At 51.4% G+C, this 17,085-nt stretch overlaps 1 protein-coding gene across 1 annotated transcript; it reads right to left on the reverse strand.

Moving 5' to 3' along the window:
• Nucleotides 1-8,804: 8,804 nt before the first annotated feature.
• PLA2G2D (phospholipase A2 group IID) lies at nucleotides 8,805-16,023 on the reverse strand. The gene is made up of 4 exons (XM_030326259.1): nucleotides 15,968-16,023; nucleotides 12,634-12,778; nucleotides 11,846-11,952; nucleotides 8,805-10,415 (listed from the first exon to the last, which is right to left on the reverse strand). The coding sequence occupies exons 1-4, from the start codon at nucleotides 16,005-16,007 to the stop codon at nucleotides 10,270-10,272; spliced, it is 438 nt and encodes a 145-aa protein (XP_030182119.1). The 5' UTR covers nucleotides 16,008-16,023; the 3' UTR covers nucleotides 8,805-10,269.
• Between the last annotated feature and the right edge of the window lie 1,062 nt (nucleotides 16,024-17,085).

Below are 17,085 nucleotides of genomic sequence, written 5' to 3' on the forward strand. Positions count from 1 at the left end.
GAGAAGAGAGGAATTCACCCAAAACTACGGATACTGAAGGCAAAGTCTGGTGGTGAGCTCCTGGCTTGGCTTCCTAGCTTCCAGAGGCTTCTATGTGTCTAAACCGATATTCCTCATGAAAGGTTCCAAGGCAGCAAACTCAGAAAGGCCCATGTGGTCAATCACCATTTTTTGCTGCTCTTATATAAATAATCATGCCAAATCTAATGAGGCCAGAATAATTTTGTAAACAAGAACAATCATGCTTTGATTATCTTTGGTCAAAATGGGGTGTAACCGTAGAAAGAAATTTCGTGTTTTAATGGAAAACTACAGCCCACCCTTGGGGGTTCTCCACTATCTGACTCTAATTCCCCAGATTCAAGTTTCCCATTGTTCTCCCACCTTCCTGCCCCGGCATCACGGAGAACTCAAGCTGCCATTTTCCCTGATATCCCGTCAACAGAGGCTGGGTGAATTGATATACACTTCAGAGAAGTCACAATAGATGGTGTCCGGGCAACCTTCACACCTGTTGTTGTGCCAGCTGCTCTGAGAGTTCACTGGAACCCCCGAGGCCATCACCAACGACACTGGAAGTGAGAGCCGGGAAGTTTGTTGGGTTGACCTTGCTGTCCTCACTCCATCATGAACACACTTCCAGCCCAACATCTAGAAATCTTCCAGCTGGCTGCCTTCTGATCTCAGAAACTGGGCTCTCAACTACTAAGCTTTCTCTTCTTATACTTTCCATAGAAATTGCTCCCATGTAATACCAGACTGCTCACACCATCCAGCAAATAGCCTCTATGACAAAGGTCTAGCCGATGGGTTCACCGATCCCTCACGAACAAAAGGAGACCAAACAACAAAGTGACTCATGCGGTTCAGAGGAAAGATTCTCTTCTTTTCTTGAACAGGAAGAGGGACCAGATAACTTCACTTCTTGACCAAATTTAGGCTCCTCTGAGACCTTTTTTGCCTCGCTCTCATTCTCAGGAGCAAGAATCTTGATAAGTAAGTCTAGCCAGAACCCTCACCCTCAATATCTGATCGCCTTGATATCTTATCAAATTTCTCACCCCCCCCCATCATCCTGCAGGTGATGTCTGATCACCTGGGCCTGCCCTCAGCAAGAATCCTATTGGGTAGGTTTAGCCAGAATCCCCCCTCACCTCCTTAGCAATTCCACCCCCACCTGCTTCTTGACTGCACATCCCCACATGTCCGTACTGTGTTCTGAACTGAGCCCAGCCCAGATCTTGTCTCCCATTGGAACCGTTCCTGGTTAGAATCTGCCTTTACCCCTCTAACCACTGCCCAGCTCTGGTTTTCCTTTGACTTTACCCTTTTCTGGAAGATTCCTGGTTATTGTGTGAATTCCTCTGCACTGACTGCCACTTAACTTCAGTGCCCCATCCCTTTTCCAGCAAGGAGCTGGGGAGAATGGGAGACGGATCTTCTAGAAAGAAAAGTCACATCTCAAACTCATCCATCTGTCAATACCAAAATGATAGATTCTGGGAATTGGCGAAGAACTCATTTATCAAGTCGGAGAACCCCTGAGGTAGAGAATCAGAAAATTGGTTGCCATGCCCAAAATCTCTTTGAGTCATCGATTCTAAACAGCTGATTTAATAAATCTGGAATGTTGCACAATCGGTTTCCTATAAATCAAAGTGAGCCAGCTGTCAGACGCTGAGATTACTCAGGTTTCAAATAAACTTGTTGGTTGTAAACCTTAAACCTCTTATTATCTTCTCCAAGGATCTCTTTATCTAGAGACAGTTGTGTTATCATACTGAGCTTCCAATCAACGTTCAAAGTTTTAGCTTACAGACTTCCTTTTTTGTTTTGTAGTTTTATTTATTTATTTTGAGAGAGACAGGGGGAGTGAGAGTGGGGGAGGGGCAGAGAGAGAGAGGGAGAGAGAATCCCAAGCAGGCTTTGTGCTGTCAGTGCAGAGCCCAACGTGGGGCTTGAACTCCCAAGCCGTGAGATCGTGACCTGAGCTGAAATTGAGATTTGGACACTCAACTGACTGAGCCACCCAGACACTCCCAGACTTCCTTTATATGTAGAATATTCTAGACTTTTTAATATTTTATGCTTTTCAAAGTGTTGCCAGATCCACGATCCAGAATAGGCTCAAAACATCCCATTTTACAGAGTGGGAAACAGAGACAGAGAGAAAGGTGTCCTGTTGGAGGCCCCACTCAAGTTAGTGGTGCCGTGACTTGAACCAGCTTCTCAGATCCTGAAGTTTGGGCGAGGCCCCCCCCATGGCAACAGGTACCTCTTGAGGGCTGGGATTGGAACTTCTTTATGAGCCCCACTGCCTCATCTGATGCCTGATGTGATAAAGCAGATCCCAGTGTGGATGGTGTCCTAAGCGTGCTTCACCTCTTCATTCAGGTTCCACTGAATCCTCGTATTAACGCACAAAGGAAGTACTATGAACACCCCATCCTGTGCGTGGAGATACTGAGGCACAAAGAGGTCAAGGAGCTTGCCCAGGAACCACAGCTGGTAAGCAGAGCACAAAGGGATGAACCCCACCCTCTTTGCCCAGGAAAGGTGTGCTGAATCAATATGGCTGGTCCCTGCTCAAGATGATGCCCAGGCAAGGTTTCAGTTCAGACCTTGGCCAGCCTGCCTGCTGTCCCAGGAGGGGAGAGTTGCCAGTCACTGGCACCCATAGGCTGCCGGGGCCCCGCCAGCCCCAACGACAGTCATTGGTGAGGTGGCTGAGGAGGGGTCGCTTGTCCACGGCCCGCTGGCTAATGCCCTATATAGAGCTCCAACAAGCAGGCCTGGCTGAGGACAAGCCCTGGGGAGAAGTAAAGAAATGTCAACAACCTACCAATGTTGCTAACATTCCTTCAACAATGAGCAGGACAACAACTGCTATGTGTCGCATGGGCTGGTCTCTACATGCCGGACAGGGTGCAAAGTGCCTTCCGGGGGTCTCTCATTTACCCCACAACACCTCATGTGGACAGTATGATAATTCCCATTTTATAGGTAAAGAAACAGGCTCCAAGAGGTTTGGTGACTTGTGCCCAAGATCCTACACCCTGGAGTGAGGAGACCCTAGAGCTGGCAGACCTTGTGTGTGGGACCCTGAGTCCATACTCTTGACTACTTAACTATGTTAGAGCATTTCTCCTGCTACCTTTTTCCATTTAACATGAGCTTTTTCACCCTGACCACTCTGGTGTCAATGGAGACTTGCCGGCCAATGTTGGTGAAGAAAACTTTTCCCCTACCCTTTTAGGTTTAGCTCATGGGGGCCTGCAAATTAAACCAACAAAAGACAGGTTAACAGGAGAAAAGGTGCATGATATTTATTAATATTGACATGCATAGGAGTTCCCAGAAAAGAAAACTCAAAGAAGTTAGACTCAGAGGATTCCTTTTTAGCAAAGAAAAAAAGGTTTGGGCTTCACGGGACGTAATAGTAAGTTGGGGGGAGATGACCAGATGCTATATGGAGGAACTAATGGAAGAAAGGCTATTTTAGAATAGTCTGTTTATGCAAATCAATCTTGGTGGTGACTTCCCAGCTTTGATGATAAGAGCTGCTCTTCTCTCCAAGTAGGAGGGTTGGGGGCACCTTCCTCATAGGGAAATTTGTGTCCTGCTTTTAGGCAGATAAGGGACGGGCAGAGAACTCTTTCTGCATCTGTCAATTCTTAATTGCCTTCAGCTCAAAATAATTCTTATGCAAAGGGGCATATTCTGAACCCGTTTGAGGCCCCGGGACAAGAGAGTGATGGAAGCCAGCCTAGTGTGGGGGTCTCCCAGGCCAGTCCAGCCACACCATGACCACCTGCCCCCGGGCTGTGCCGGTGCACCCCCAGAGCAGTCCCTGTGTTCTGCCTCCCTCGTCTCCAGGACCTTCTACAGCATCGCCCAGCTGGTGTCTCCCGCCCCACCCCCACCCACCTGGCTTGGGACTCCCCAAAGAGGACAAACTGTGCTGCTCACAGACTGCCTGACTTGTTCTCTCTCCAGTTCCTTCCAGTTCTTCAGAATGCATCAAGGCGAAGGTGGTCTCTGTGTGGAGGCTGGGCATCCTCAGCACCTCTCCCATGCGTGCCTAGTTCACCCAACTATTGACTGTGCACTTTTTCTCTCCAACAAGAGTTTTAAATTGTTTTTTAATTAATTAATTTTGAGAGAGAGAGAGAGAGAGAGCAAGGGAGGGGCAGAGAGAGAGGGAGACACAGGATCCCAAGCAGGCTCTGTGCCTTCACGCAGAGCCCCACGCCGGGCTCGATCTCACGACCATGAGAACATGACCTGAACCGAAATCAAAAATCGGATGCTTACCCGACTGAGCCACCCAGGCACCCTTCCAATAAGAGTTTTATTTTCATTGCATTGATTTTTATGGTCACCGTCTGTTGATGACAAGTAATACTGGCTTTCCTTATACCAGAGAGGAATTAATTTCCTTCTCAGATAAATTTACTTAGGTTAGGAAAGGTTAAAAAACAAAGTAAATTGAAATATTAAACCAAGTGTCTGGAAGGAGGTGTGTCAAAGGCTGGGTTTGGGAAGCATAAGCCTCGCCATTATCCTATCTGGCAGTTTGGAGTAGACTCAGCGGAAAGAACGGTGCTTGCAAGGAGTCTGATCTAGAAGGTGGGCCTTCAGGGGCGCCTGGGTGGCCTAGTCGGGTGAGTGTCCCACTCTTGATCTCGGCTCAGGTCATGATCTCACGACTGGTCATGATCTCAAGTTCGAGCCCCACACCAGGCTCTGCACTGACAGCCCAAAGCCTGCTTGGGATTCTCTCTCTTTCCCTCTCTCTCTGCCCCACCCCTGCTCGCTCACCCTCTCTCAAAATAAATAAAAATAAAAACTTAAAAAAAAAATAGAAGGTGGGTCTCTAATCTTGCAGCCCAGTGAGTTGCGCTGGCCCAGGATCGTTGGTTTATCAGGCTGGTCAGCCCCATGGTGGGCCATGGGGACAGACGGCTTGCATCCTTTTTGGAGTATGATCCTGAGCCAGAGACAGAATCTCCAGCAGACCTGGTTAAAAATACAGGTTCCGTGGGGCGCCTGGGTGGCTCAGTTGGTTAAGCGTCTGACTTCGGCTCAGGTCATGATCTCGCGGTCCGTGGGTTCGAGACCCGCGTTGGGCTCTGTGCTGACAGCTCAAAGCCTGGAGCCAGTTTCAGATTCTGTGTCTCCCTCTCTCTGACCCTCCCCCGTTCATGCTCTGTCTCTGCCTCAAAAATAAATAAACGTTAAAAAAAAAATTAAAAAAAAAATACAGGTTCCTGGGCCCCATCCTAGACTTGCAGAATCAGACCTTCTGGGGGTGGGGCCCAAGAACCTGCATTCTGAACACTCTCTGCCAGGGGATTCTCGTCCTCTGTGAAGTTTCAGAACCACTGCCTTAGGGAGCACACCATCTGGGCTGGAGAGGGTGGCACCCGGCGATTCATGGGTGCCCGGCCTCTGCCACCTCTCGCAGAGTGAGTTACTGTGGGCGAGATATTTTACTTCTCAGAGCCTGTTTTCCTCCCCTGGAAAAGAAGGTCAGAAGCCACACCTGGCAGGGGCACCTGTAATAAGGTGTAAATGAGAGAATGTATTAGCAGGTTCTTAGGAACTCCAAGCCAGCCGGGGAAGGGGCTCCGGAAGAGGCAGCCCACCTCCAGAAGGATCTTTGACCCCAGGGTCTCCTGGGAGTGGGGGAGTGTTCTTGGCAGAGGGAGGGGGACTGATTTCTGATAATTCTGAGGGAGGGGCCGGGAGGCGATAACACTCCCGCTTTTCAATCTAAGGTCAACAAATGGCTGGATGAGTAAGTGATTAAGAAAACCAGCAGAAAAGGGGAGCAGAGAATGAAAACAAGGCAGGGAGACTATCAGGGTGGGAGGTGGTTGCTTTAGGTTGGGAGGGCAGGGACCTTTCTCTGAGGGAGTGACTGCCAGCTGAGCTCTGGATGACAGAAGGAGCCAGTCTTGCTAAGAGCCGGGGAAGAAGGCAGTCCTTCTAGGAGAGACCCCCAAAGTGAATGAGGCTTGGCCAGGAACCTAAAGCAGAGACAGAAAGGAATCTTTCTCTGACATGCTTTGCGTTTTCACAAACTATTTTAAAATCTCTTCTCTTTTTTTTTCCTCTAAGTTTATATATTTTGAGAGACTACAAGTGGGGGAGGGAAAGAGAGAGAGAATCCCAAGCAGGTTCTGCACTGTCAGCACAGAGCCCGACGCAGGGCTCGAACCCACAAACTGTGAGATCATGACCTGGGCTGAAGTGGGATGTTTAACTGAGCCACACAGGGGCCCCTAAAATCTCTTCTTTATTTCAACTGGGAAAAAAATAGAGGAGTCCCCCCGCTCCCCAAGCTCTAGAGCCAGCCAGGCCCTCACTCCCATGTGTCTGGGCTGCCTGGGTGAGGTAGGCTCTAGACCTGACTTCAGTAGTGAGCAAGGATGCTGTGTACCCCAAGCCAACAACCCCCAACCCCCCTCCAGGGGGCACTGGCACAGGAAGCAGGGTGCAGAGGGGAGACAGGAGCCCTGGCCCCACCCGCACATCCCAGAGACAGGGTCGAGCTTGGGTATTTGGATAGAGGCTCCTGCTGGAAAAACAGGCAGAGTCGTGGAGAAAACAGCTGCCCATCGTGCCCCTGGGCTGGGCCCCCACCCCCTGGAGGTGGCACCCTGGGTCTGGGTGGCCTGGGGATCGGATCAGTGGGTGGTGGGATTAAGCGCTCCCAATGGGAGGGCAATATCTGAGTGCCACTGTTATTGTTGGTACAATTATCACTCACCAGCCCTCTCCCCAGGCTTCCTGCCTTGCCACAACCACCTTCACCTCCTCATCCCAGGGTGTGGCTCCTCCCCACCTAGGGCACCCGGAGCTGATTCACCAAGTGTCCCAGTAAAGAGTGTGGGAGGTAGGGTGAGACGCGGCCCTGGAGCCAGAGAGGACTGTGTTCGAGTCCCGGCCCTGCCACTTATCAGCCAGTGACTCACCCTTCAGTTTCAGTTTCTGCACCTGGAAAATGCAGGTGACAATGCCCATGCCCCAGGGAGTTGAGGGAAGTGGGTGAGTGGGCACCACATGTGTTCAATGTCAGGTCTCGGTGTTGGCTCCCCCTCCGCCCCCCTCCGGGTTGTCCCTCTGTGATTCTGACCCTGGAGGGAACAGGAAGCACAGTGACTGTGTCCTCCTGTCTGCCTCCTACACCCAGGGCTGCTGGACAGATGCGGGTGGAGAACAGAAGCTGCTTGTGAGTCTTTCCTTCCTTTGTGCCTCTTACCCAATTCCGGGGATTGGAAATTGGCCCAGAATGAGAACCCACAGGGTGGGGGGTGGGGAGTCTTGCCTTACTCTGGGGACTCAGTCCTGCTGCCCTGAGACCCCATCTGTCCATCCCACCTCTTGGTTCAAAGTCCCAGGTCTTTACCAACCTGGGATTCATTCATTCATTCATTCACTCATTCATTCATAACAAATGACTGTTGATCACCTGCTCTGGGACCACCAGGCCCTGTGCTAGGTGCTGAGCTCACACAGGGACAGCCCCATTCCTGACCCAGCCCTAGACTTGCCCACCCAACACTATGCTATCGACAACCCTAACAGCTCCCATTCTAGTGGCTACGTGACACTCAGGGGACATTAACCCTGTCTCCTCTCGAGGGTACATAAATCCTGAGGAATCTAAACCGACCAGACTAATCCCATCACCTTGAGCCACTATGGCTTAGGGTGGCCAGTCCTGCTGGGAAAGTCTGCCGGATGGTGACGGTAAGGCTCATTGACAACAGACACGAAAGGGACAGCGTATTCTCTGCTGGATGTCTTTGTGTCCAGGCATGAGGGCTGGACCACCGCTGCTGTTCTGAGCCACCCAGGGGGCAAAGCAGCACAGTGAGAGTGGCCAGAGCAAGAAAGAAACCAGGTACTGAAGACATTACCAAGCCACTAAAGAGCCACCTTGCCCCTGGACTTCTTGTCATGTGAGGTTGTAAATGCCCTCATTGTTGAAGTCCATCGAGGCATAGGAAGCTTCCTGACCAGTACAAATGGGATGGGGAACCAGGGAGTGGGGTGGGGGGAGTCTGGGCTGGAATCCGGCTGTGGGACCTCAGAGGTTGCTGTCCGTATTCTGAACCTCAGGTTGTAAAATGGGGATAATAATGGAAAATAACGCCCATCCTTTGCCAACACTGACGCTGTCACTATCACAGGGGCTCCAATCAACAAGGGGGGCCGCTAGCTCTTGAACAAAAAAAAGAACATCGCAAGTCAGGATCTAATGGAAAGGGCTGCGCAGTCGTGTAGACGGCGGAGAGGGGAGCTGGGTGGAAAGAAGGCGGACGTCGGTTAACATTTACAGAGGCGTTACCGTGTGCCAGGGACCGTGCTCACCATTCATATGCATTAATCTAGTTTAACATGCTGACCTCTGACCTCATCTTATTTCCTCCTTAATTTCAGCTCTACTTTGCATGTGAGGAAACCGGGATTCCGGAGGCGAGTCAGTGGTTATAACTGGCATTTGAACCCAGTGCCCATGGTTCCTAATTCCTATTACCCAGCCTCACATGAGACACTGAGCTTCATGTCAAAGGAAAAGTGATCGGTCAGCTGTTTCACCTATGTGTGTCACGGCTGGAGAATGTGGGTGGCTCCAGCCCTGTTGCTGGAGACACAGCTAATCACATACAAATGACAGATCGTGGATCCTTATATGAAGAAGGCCATCCATCCATCCATCCATCCGTCCATCCATCTGTCTGTCCCAAGTCAGTTTCCCCAGAAAGTTGAGCCTGAGACAGGATTCTTGTGCAAGTGAGTGATTTACTGAGGGCGTGTTCTCAAGAGAAACCTGTAAGGCAACAAGGGGAACAGGCCGGGCCAGGGTACAAAGCTAAGCAAAGAGGTATTCCAGACATCTGGCCTCAGCCGGATCCCACGAGGAGCTCTGGGGCATGCAGCATGTCACCCAGGTGGTCCTGCACAGAGGCGGGGTCGGGCAAAGACACCCATCTGGCATCACGCTCTCTAGTCACTGGTTAGAGGTGGGAAGGGCGGGAGGGGTGGTAGCTCCCAGCAGACAGGTAGGAGAAGGAGACAGATGTGAGCACAGAGCGGCCAAACATCTGGCTTAGCTGGGGGTTGGGAGCCTGGGCAGGGAGGGCATGTGGGTGAGGCACCAATAACACCTGCCACGACCTCCATCCATCTGTGATGGGCTCATTGGGCCATAAGCATTAATTGAGCACCTATTATGTCGGGGAGCAGAGGAAACAAAGATGAGAGACATAGCCTCCGTCCTCCAGGAGCTCCAGTCTGGTTGGAGGGGTTCAGAAAAACCCAGATATTATATATCACTCAAGGTAAAGCTTGGAAAATTGCAGCCCCGTAAAGTGCTATGCGGGTTTGGAGGAGGGAGCGAGCCCTTGGAGCCGGGGAGGAGTCAGCCAGGAGACACTTCCGTCCCCAGTAGCCCTTGGACCCCGAGGAGCCTAGATGGGGATCAGCCACCTGGGGACAGCAGGTGGAGCATTCCACAGAGGTCCCAGCCTGCGCAAGCACCTGGAAACAGGAAAGGACATGTGCGTGCAGACCTAGGCCTGGAACAAGAGGACCGGGTGGCTTCAGCTGGCCCTTTGCTCGAGAGGGATCCAGGGAGCCCCTTCTTGGTCCCGGGCACTGCTTTGGGCACAGGGATGCAACTGAATCCAAGATAGTCATGCGTCCTGCCCACGAGGACCTCCCAGCCTAGTTGGGGAGAGTGACGTATGCCAGAGAGCACAGGTCCCAAACTCCTCGACAGGCCCTCTCCCGGGGTGGTGAAGGGCTCTGGCGTTTTAAGGAGTAGAGCCATGTGGACAGAAGGATCAACACTACCCTTTAGGCCACCCCGGCTGCAGCACGGACAGTGTGTCAGAGCAGGTGGGACTCAGGCAGGAGGCCCGGTGGGTGGCAATGGCAGAGGGAACCTGCCACGCCACGGTCCCCAAACCCCCACCCCTGACACCCGCCACTTCGGCCCCAACACCATCCCCCAGGCGCCTCCTGGCCGCGGCTTTTCCTCCGATCTCAATCCATCCTTGGAAGAGACAGCTGCCAACTTGGTCGGGAAGGTTTCGAAGGTCCAGGAGCAAGGTGGAGGGTGGGGCTAGGTTGAGACCCTCCCAGGCTGGTGCAGGGGGTTAGATACTGAGGGATGTCAGCAGTCCCATGGGACTTGCAGCGCTCAAGATGCTGAGGAACGGGGCAGGGGGCGAGGGACGGCCGGGCGGACTCCTCCTAGCACGTAGGGGTCTGGCCTCTGCAGTGGGGCCGCCAGTAGTGACGCAGGTGTCTCTTGTAAGTCTCCAGGTTCCGCTTCAGGCAGAAGGCAACCTCCTTGTCGCAGGCACACAGCTGCTGCTCACACCAGCTGCCCTTGTCAGCTGTGGGGTGAAGGAGACGGGAGCTCAGTGTCTGTCCCTTCCCGAGGCAGAGGCGGGCGTGGGTCTAGGGTCCCTGTGGGGAGTTTCTGGAGGCCGCGCAGGGGTCGCTCAGCTTTAGAGTCCCATTCCCAGCTGCTTCCTAGGGGTGTGACCTTGGGCACAAACCGTGACCTCCCTGAGCTCTGTCACTCCATTAGTTACTCATTCATCCCTTTCATAAGCGATTGAGCGCCCATCCCGTGGCAGGGCCCTGGAGGGACAGGACTGACCAGAATGGACACAAGGGGTTCACACTCCTGGGGGAGGGGGCGGGCAGCAGGTATTAGAGGACCACAGAAAGGAATAATACACACTGTTCCTCTCGGAAGTAAGAAATGCTGCAGGGGCTCCAAGATGGCAAAGTAGGGGGATCGGACTCAGTGTCAGGAGTCATTTGAGCTGAGATCGGAAGGGTCTGCTCCCCTGTGGAAAGCCAGGGTGGAAGGTGGCGGAGGGTGGGGGGGTGGGGCGTGTCCCAGGCCGATGGAACTGAACCCGCCAAGACAGAGGCCAAAGGGACCTTGGCGCACCAGTGTCATTATCTGTGCGTGGGGGTGAGGGTAGGAGCTGCCTTGGGGCTGCTGGGAGTATTAGAGAAGGCAGAGCACTCAGGACACAGTAGGTGCTCAATAAATGTTGGCTATGATTGTTGTTGTTATTATTAAGACTTTAATGAGCGGGGACTCTGGTGTGATGAGCCCATGTGATTCCCAGCTCAGAGCGGCCGCCTCCCTCCAGGCGTGGACCCAAGGGTGGGGGTGGGGGGACCTGAGGCCTAGCCCAGGCTCTGTCACCTGCAGCAGGGTGACCCTGGGCCAGCACCTCTTCGCTCTGGTCTCACTTTCCTTGTGTGTAAAATGGAGATCATCAGGGTGGCGCAGCTCCTGGCCGGGTTGCTCCGTTAACTCGCGATAACAACGTCAGTTGTAACAATGACATCAGGAGTCCGCGTGATTTATCACGCACGCGCTGGGCAGCAGGCATGTGCGAGACTCATTCTCACACAAACAGACTCATTCTGTCTGCTCTCATTTTAGTTCTTGAGTTAAGTTTAGGGGGTAGCACACTGTTATCCGGAGTTTACAGAGGCGAATACTGACGTTCAGAGAGGTCACGCAATGTGTTCAAGGTCACACAGCTGGTTGATAGAGGCTCTGGGATCCCAGCTGAGACCTGCCAGCCTTCCAAATCCTAAAGGGGTCAAAGCCCTCATTGGACCTCTCCATACTCCCACCCCCGTTCCCCCACAGCCCAGCTACTATCACTGGACACATGAGAAAAACAGAGAGGGCGAGCAGCTTGTGCCTTGTCACACAGCACACGAAGGCAGTTAAGTGCCAGAACTCCCTTCCTCAGCCTCTGACTACAGCCCCGAGGCCCCGGGCACTCACAGCACTGGATGTCCCCCTGGGAAAAGGTGTAGTCATAGTTGTCTGTGTGGATACGGCATCGGTGCTGCCTCAGGTGAGCATAGCAACAGTCATGGTTCTGACAGCACCTGGAGGGAGAGGACAGGGAACGGGACAGGCAGGGAACACAGCTGCCCCAAGAGTAGAAACCGAGTGCCCACCCGGGAAGAGTCAAGGCCTGCGGGGCTCCAGTCTTTATGACCACACAAGCTGACACTTAGTGGGTGCTTTCTAGGCACCAGGCATTTGTTTTATCCATGAATATTCTCTTAATCTCCGCCACCACCCTACGACAGAGGCACTGGTACAATGCCCATTTCACAGATGAGGAATCAGACTCAGGGAGGTCAAGCCACATGCCCAAGGTCACACAGCCTGTAAGTGGTGGGTCAGGGAAGTGACCCCCGGCCTGGATGGCTCTGGTCTCTCCTAGTTGATTCCTGGGGTTGTAGTGAAGCTTGAAGGAGATAATGGCAAAAAGAGGTAGGCATTAAAAAAAAACAAATAAACCAAACCAGCAGGGAGCGTGTGTGGGTGTTATCACTAGATCAGGGCTTGGAAGTGCAAGGGGGGCCTTCAGAGACTCTGCAGAACCAGCTAGACGGCAAGGTCCAGGAAGACTGGAGCCGTACCCGGCCTCAGCAGGGCTCCCAGCGCACGGCATAAAACGAAGTCGAGGAATGAATGTGTGAGGGAGCAGGAAAGGGGAGAGTCCCGGGGTGGGGGCAGGACAGGATTGCCACCCGCAGTCCTGTCTGGGAAGGGATTACCAGTCCGAGGCATCTTTGGGTTGGCCTTTGCCACCAGGTCCGCAGTGGCAGCCATAGGGCCAATAGGAGAAGATGGGTGTTTTTCTGGTCACTTGTTTGATCATCTTGTTCAGGTTCAAGATCCCGCCCTGGGTTGGAATCACACCTGCCAAAGAGCCCGGTAACAAGGAGAGGATATGAACGTCAGAGGAGGCCGGTGGGACACACGCCTGGCCCTTCTGCCCTGTTGGACCGAACCAGTGACGTTGGATGAGAAAATGACAGAGGTGTCCGGGCGGCTCAGTTGGTTAAGCAGCCGACTTCGGCTCAGGTCATGATCTCGCGGTCCGTGAGTTTGAGCACCGCTTTGGGCTCTGTGCTGACGGCTCAGAGCCTGGAGCCTGTTTCGGATTCTGTGTCTCCCTCTCTCTGACCCTCCCCTGTTCATGCTCTGTCTCTTCCTGTCTCAAAAATAAACGAAACTTTAAAAAAAAATAAAGAAAATAAGAAAAAGAAAAAAGAAAATGACAACAACCCCTAGGTTTATTAAAAATATGGTGATGGTGGGGTGCCTGGGTGGCTCAGTTGGTTTAGCGTCCGAATCTTGGTTTCGGCTCAGGTCATGATCTCGCAGTTTGTGGGTTTGAGCCCCGAGTTGGGCTCTGCGCTGACAGTGCAAAGCCTGCTTGGGATTCTCTCTTCCCCTTTCTCTGCCCCTCCCCTGCTCGTGCTCTCTCTCTCTCTCTCTCAAAATAAACAAACTTAAAAAAATATATATATATATACATATATATATAATATAATGATAACGAGGGCTTATTATGGGTCTTTTCATGTAGTAATTTATTGACTCTGTTCAACCCATGAGATAAATACTGGGTTTTTTTCAATAAATAAACTATTTTGGTATATTCTAGATGCACAGAAAAGTTGCAAAGAGCTACAGAGCATTCTTATACACGCCTCACCCAGCACCCAGTTTCCTCTGATGTTATTATCAGCTTACATAATAATGGTGGATTTACAGGAACTGAGAAACTGGCATTGGTACAATGAGAACTACCTTTAATGCCCATTTTACAGATGAGCAGATTGAGGCTTAGTACCTTGCCCAGGTCACAGTGGCCGGTACATGGAGGAGCCAGCACTGAATCCCAGGGCAATTTGGTTCCAGTCACTGCCTCTGCCCTGAGTTCCCCATTCTGTAACAGGAAGACACCCTCCTCTCCGCACCCGCCCCTGCCCCGCACGTCCCTTCCAGAAAGCCGCACACTAACGCCCTCTCAAGGCTCACCTGGGGAGGCAGTATGATTTAGAAATCAATGATTTTCACGGATATTTTTCATTTTAGTTCTAATTGCTGCTGGTTAGAATTGACCGCAAGGGGATTTTATTTTACTGGGGGAGACGAATGCATTATGTTGAGACAGGAGGAATAAAATACATTAAGTCGAAGGATTCAGGGGAGAGCCTGGGGGGGGGGGACAGACGAGCTAAGGAGACTGAGGTATACATGTGTGCAACCTCGAGAGACGATTCAAGAAGACAGATGGGGCCGAGTCTCAGGGGGACCGGGCCCAGTGCACCCCTTCGAATGACCTCGTCGTGGACCTCCCCTCCATTCCCTGCTAAATGGTGTTATAATGAAAGCTATGCATGCAAATGAAGTAAATAGTAAAGTGGGGGGCACACCCCAAGTTGGGGGAGGTAGAGGTGGGAAGAGGGGGTTTGGGAGGGGCTGGTGCAGTGGGCCAAGGGCAAGATCCCAAACCAGCTGCCTTGGGTTGCAGCCAAAGTGACTGGTGGGTATCTGGTCCATGCAGGCCTGCTGTGTCCCCAGCGTATCCCTCAATGAGCAGGAATCCACGTTGCCACTCCTGTCTGACACGGTGGCTTTGGCTGTACAAATGTTTAAGAGAAACCTTGTTAAGCTTTGGCGGAGCCAATGACTGATCCCAGGCCGCTGGAGTCCCAGATGCCGTGCTAAGGAACCTGGAGGCAAACCGTTGCAAGGTGAGTGACCACCCACCTTGTGGGCCAGCAGGGACCTGGCTTCAGAATCTTGCCTTTCTGGTGTCCCTTGTCCCTCTTTCTGCCCTAAGCCTGGCCCTTTCCACGTCAGCTTAGGAATACACAAATAAACTCACGCCGGAATGGTGCATTTCTCCCATGCCGGGTCAGGAGTACATTTAGCTTTGATTCAGAAAGCTTTTGGATGGTAGTCTCATTGCTTCTGTAAGTGAGGCGGGCCCAGCCCGGAGACATGGCGGGACCCAATTTGCGGTTACGAGATCTTTGGCGAACTGGCTTAGCTTGTCAGGAATTCCTGTCCTGGTAGCTCTTTCTATCCTTAGCTGCCACCAAGAGGGCTGGACCCTTTTCCCCCAGGAGTGAGCATGGCTAACGCCTCATCATGCACTCTCTGCGTGTTAAGCTGTTGCTTGCTGTTACTTACACCTGCTAAACATTTTGGATACATTTTCTCATTAGAGACCCAACAACCTTGTAAAGAGGGTGCCATTATGTCCATTTTGCAGGTGAGGACATAGAGAGGTAAGGCGACTTGGCCAAGGTCAGACTGCCAGGAGACAGTGGGCCAACAGTTGAATGCAGGTTCATCTGTACATTTTGCCTCTACAGTGCATTGTTTCTTTATGTCGGAGAGATGAGTTTCTGTAGCTTGATTGCAATTTTCCTAACGGTTTTCACTGTAACCCTGGAGATGTGTTCCTCTAAAAACTTTAGGAGTCCCAGGATAACAGAAATCCACATTTTAAAGCACAAATCCTCTCCAACGCTACATACGTTGAGATGGTTCGAGAAACAAATACACCCAATTTGCTGGCAGCCACATTTTTACATTTGCTCTGCTGAAGATCGAATGGAAACCTCCCCCCATCTGCCACCACAGTCAACAGAGCCCTCTTCCCAGGTTCACGGGAGACGATGAACTTGAAAGACAGGCACAGAGTACTGTGCGTAAGCGAAACATTGCTATTATCTGGTCAAAGGGACAGAGGGGCGCAGGGTGGCCTGGGGAGATCCCTTTCTGTAATTTGTGTCCAAAGGGCCCCAGGTGTCTGCTCAGCTGGCCCCAGTGTCTGAGTCTCCAGCTGCTCGTCCTCACAGCAGACCAGAGGCACGCTGCACAGCGTGATAGCCCAGAGCTCCCTGGCCGAAGCCAGCATTCTAGGGGACCAGCTGCTGCTGCTGGCTCCTGGCAGGGATGGAAGGGTTGGGGACTGTGGGGGGGACCAGGGCAGTGGCGATCAGAGCAGAGGACCAGTCTAGGAAAGAGATATCACCTAGTCATACCCCACCTTCCCTTCCCAGCTGTGGGTCCTGCCCCACTCACCAGCAAACACCAGCAGTGTGCACAGCAGGGCAAGTTTCATGGTCCTCGCACACAGCCCTGGAAGCGGCTACTGGAAGTCCCCTTCCACGCACGCAGCCTCTTAAATCAGGGTACCTGCCCCCCCCCCCCCAGCCGAGCCCACCCCCGGCCCTCCCAGCTCTGGCTCTGGTGTATGCTCTTTCTGTTTCCTCTTTCTGGCCATGGGGAATGTTATTTTTATTTTTAAGATCTGTTTTTTTTTTTAAACATTTGGATTGCAAAAGGAACACATTCAGTGTAGGAGGTTTGAAAATCAAAGACAATAAAAAATTTTTAAATCATTTATGAATCCATTAAGCACCATTCACTTTTTTGGATTGAAATACATTTGACGTAAATCATCGTGTAAACTGAAGGTGTGCAACATGTTGAGTTGATACACTTATATATTATACTATGACTGCCAGTGTGGCCATAATTAGTACCTCTATCGAGCACATCACACAACTGTGATTTCTTTTTAGTGGCTGGAATGAAGGTCTAATGTCTTAGCAAGTTTGATACTTACAATGCAATATTGTTGTCTGTATTCGCTAGGCTGTGCATTAAATCCCCAGGACCTGTAAACAATATCTGTCCTATTTCCACTCTTCTCTGTCCCCTGGTGACCACCATTTTACTGTTTTTACGAGTTTGGCTTTTTTAAACTCCCCATATAAGTGAGATTATACAGTATTTGTCTTTGACTTCTCTCACTTAGCATAATGTCCATCTGTGTTGTCACAAATGGAGGCATGTCCTGTTCGTGGCTAAATAATATTCCATTTTAACATATACGCCACATCTTCCTTATCTATTCATCCACAGAGAGGGACTTGGGTTGTTTCCACCCTTAACATTCTGGCGTATACTCTTCTGGTTCTATTGCTGTATGCACTTTTCCATGCTTTTCACTGACCAAATTAGAAAAATGTTACAAGTAATACTTTGTAGTCTGTCTTTTCACTTACCCCTATAACTTGAACATATTTCTATGTCATTAAGTATTTTTCTGCAGTAACAGTTTGCAAGGCGACCTCGCATTCTTTTATACATCTATGCTGCTTACTTAACGAGTCCCCTTTTGATGGGCATATAGG

Source organism: Lynx canadensis, chromosome C1, assembly GCF_007474595.2.
Source record: "Lynx canadensis isolate LIC74 chromosome C1, mLynCan4.pri.v2, whole genome shotgun sequence".
Classification (NCBI taxonomy): domain Eukaryota; kingdom Metazoa; phylum Chordata; class Mammalia; order Carnivora; family Felidae; genus Lynx; species Lynx canadensis.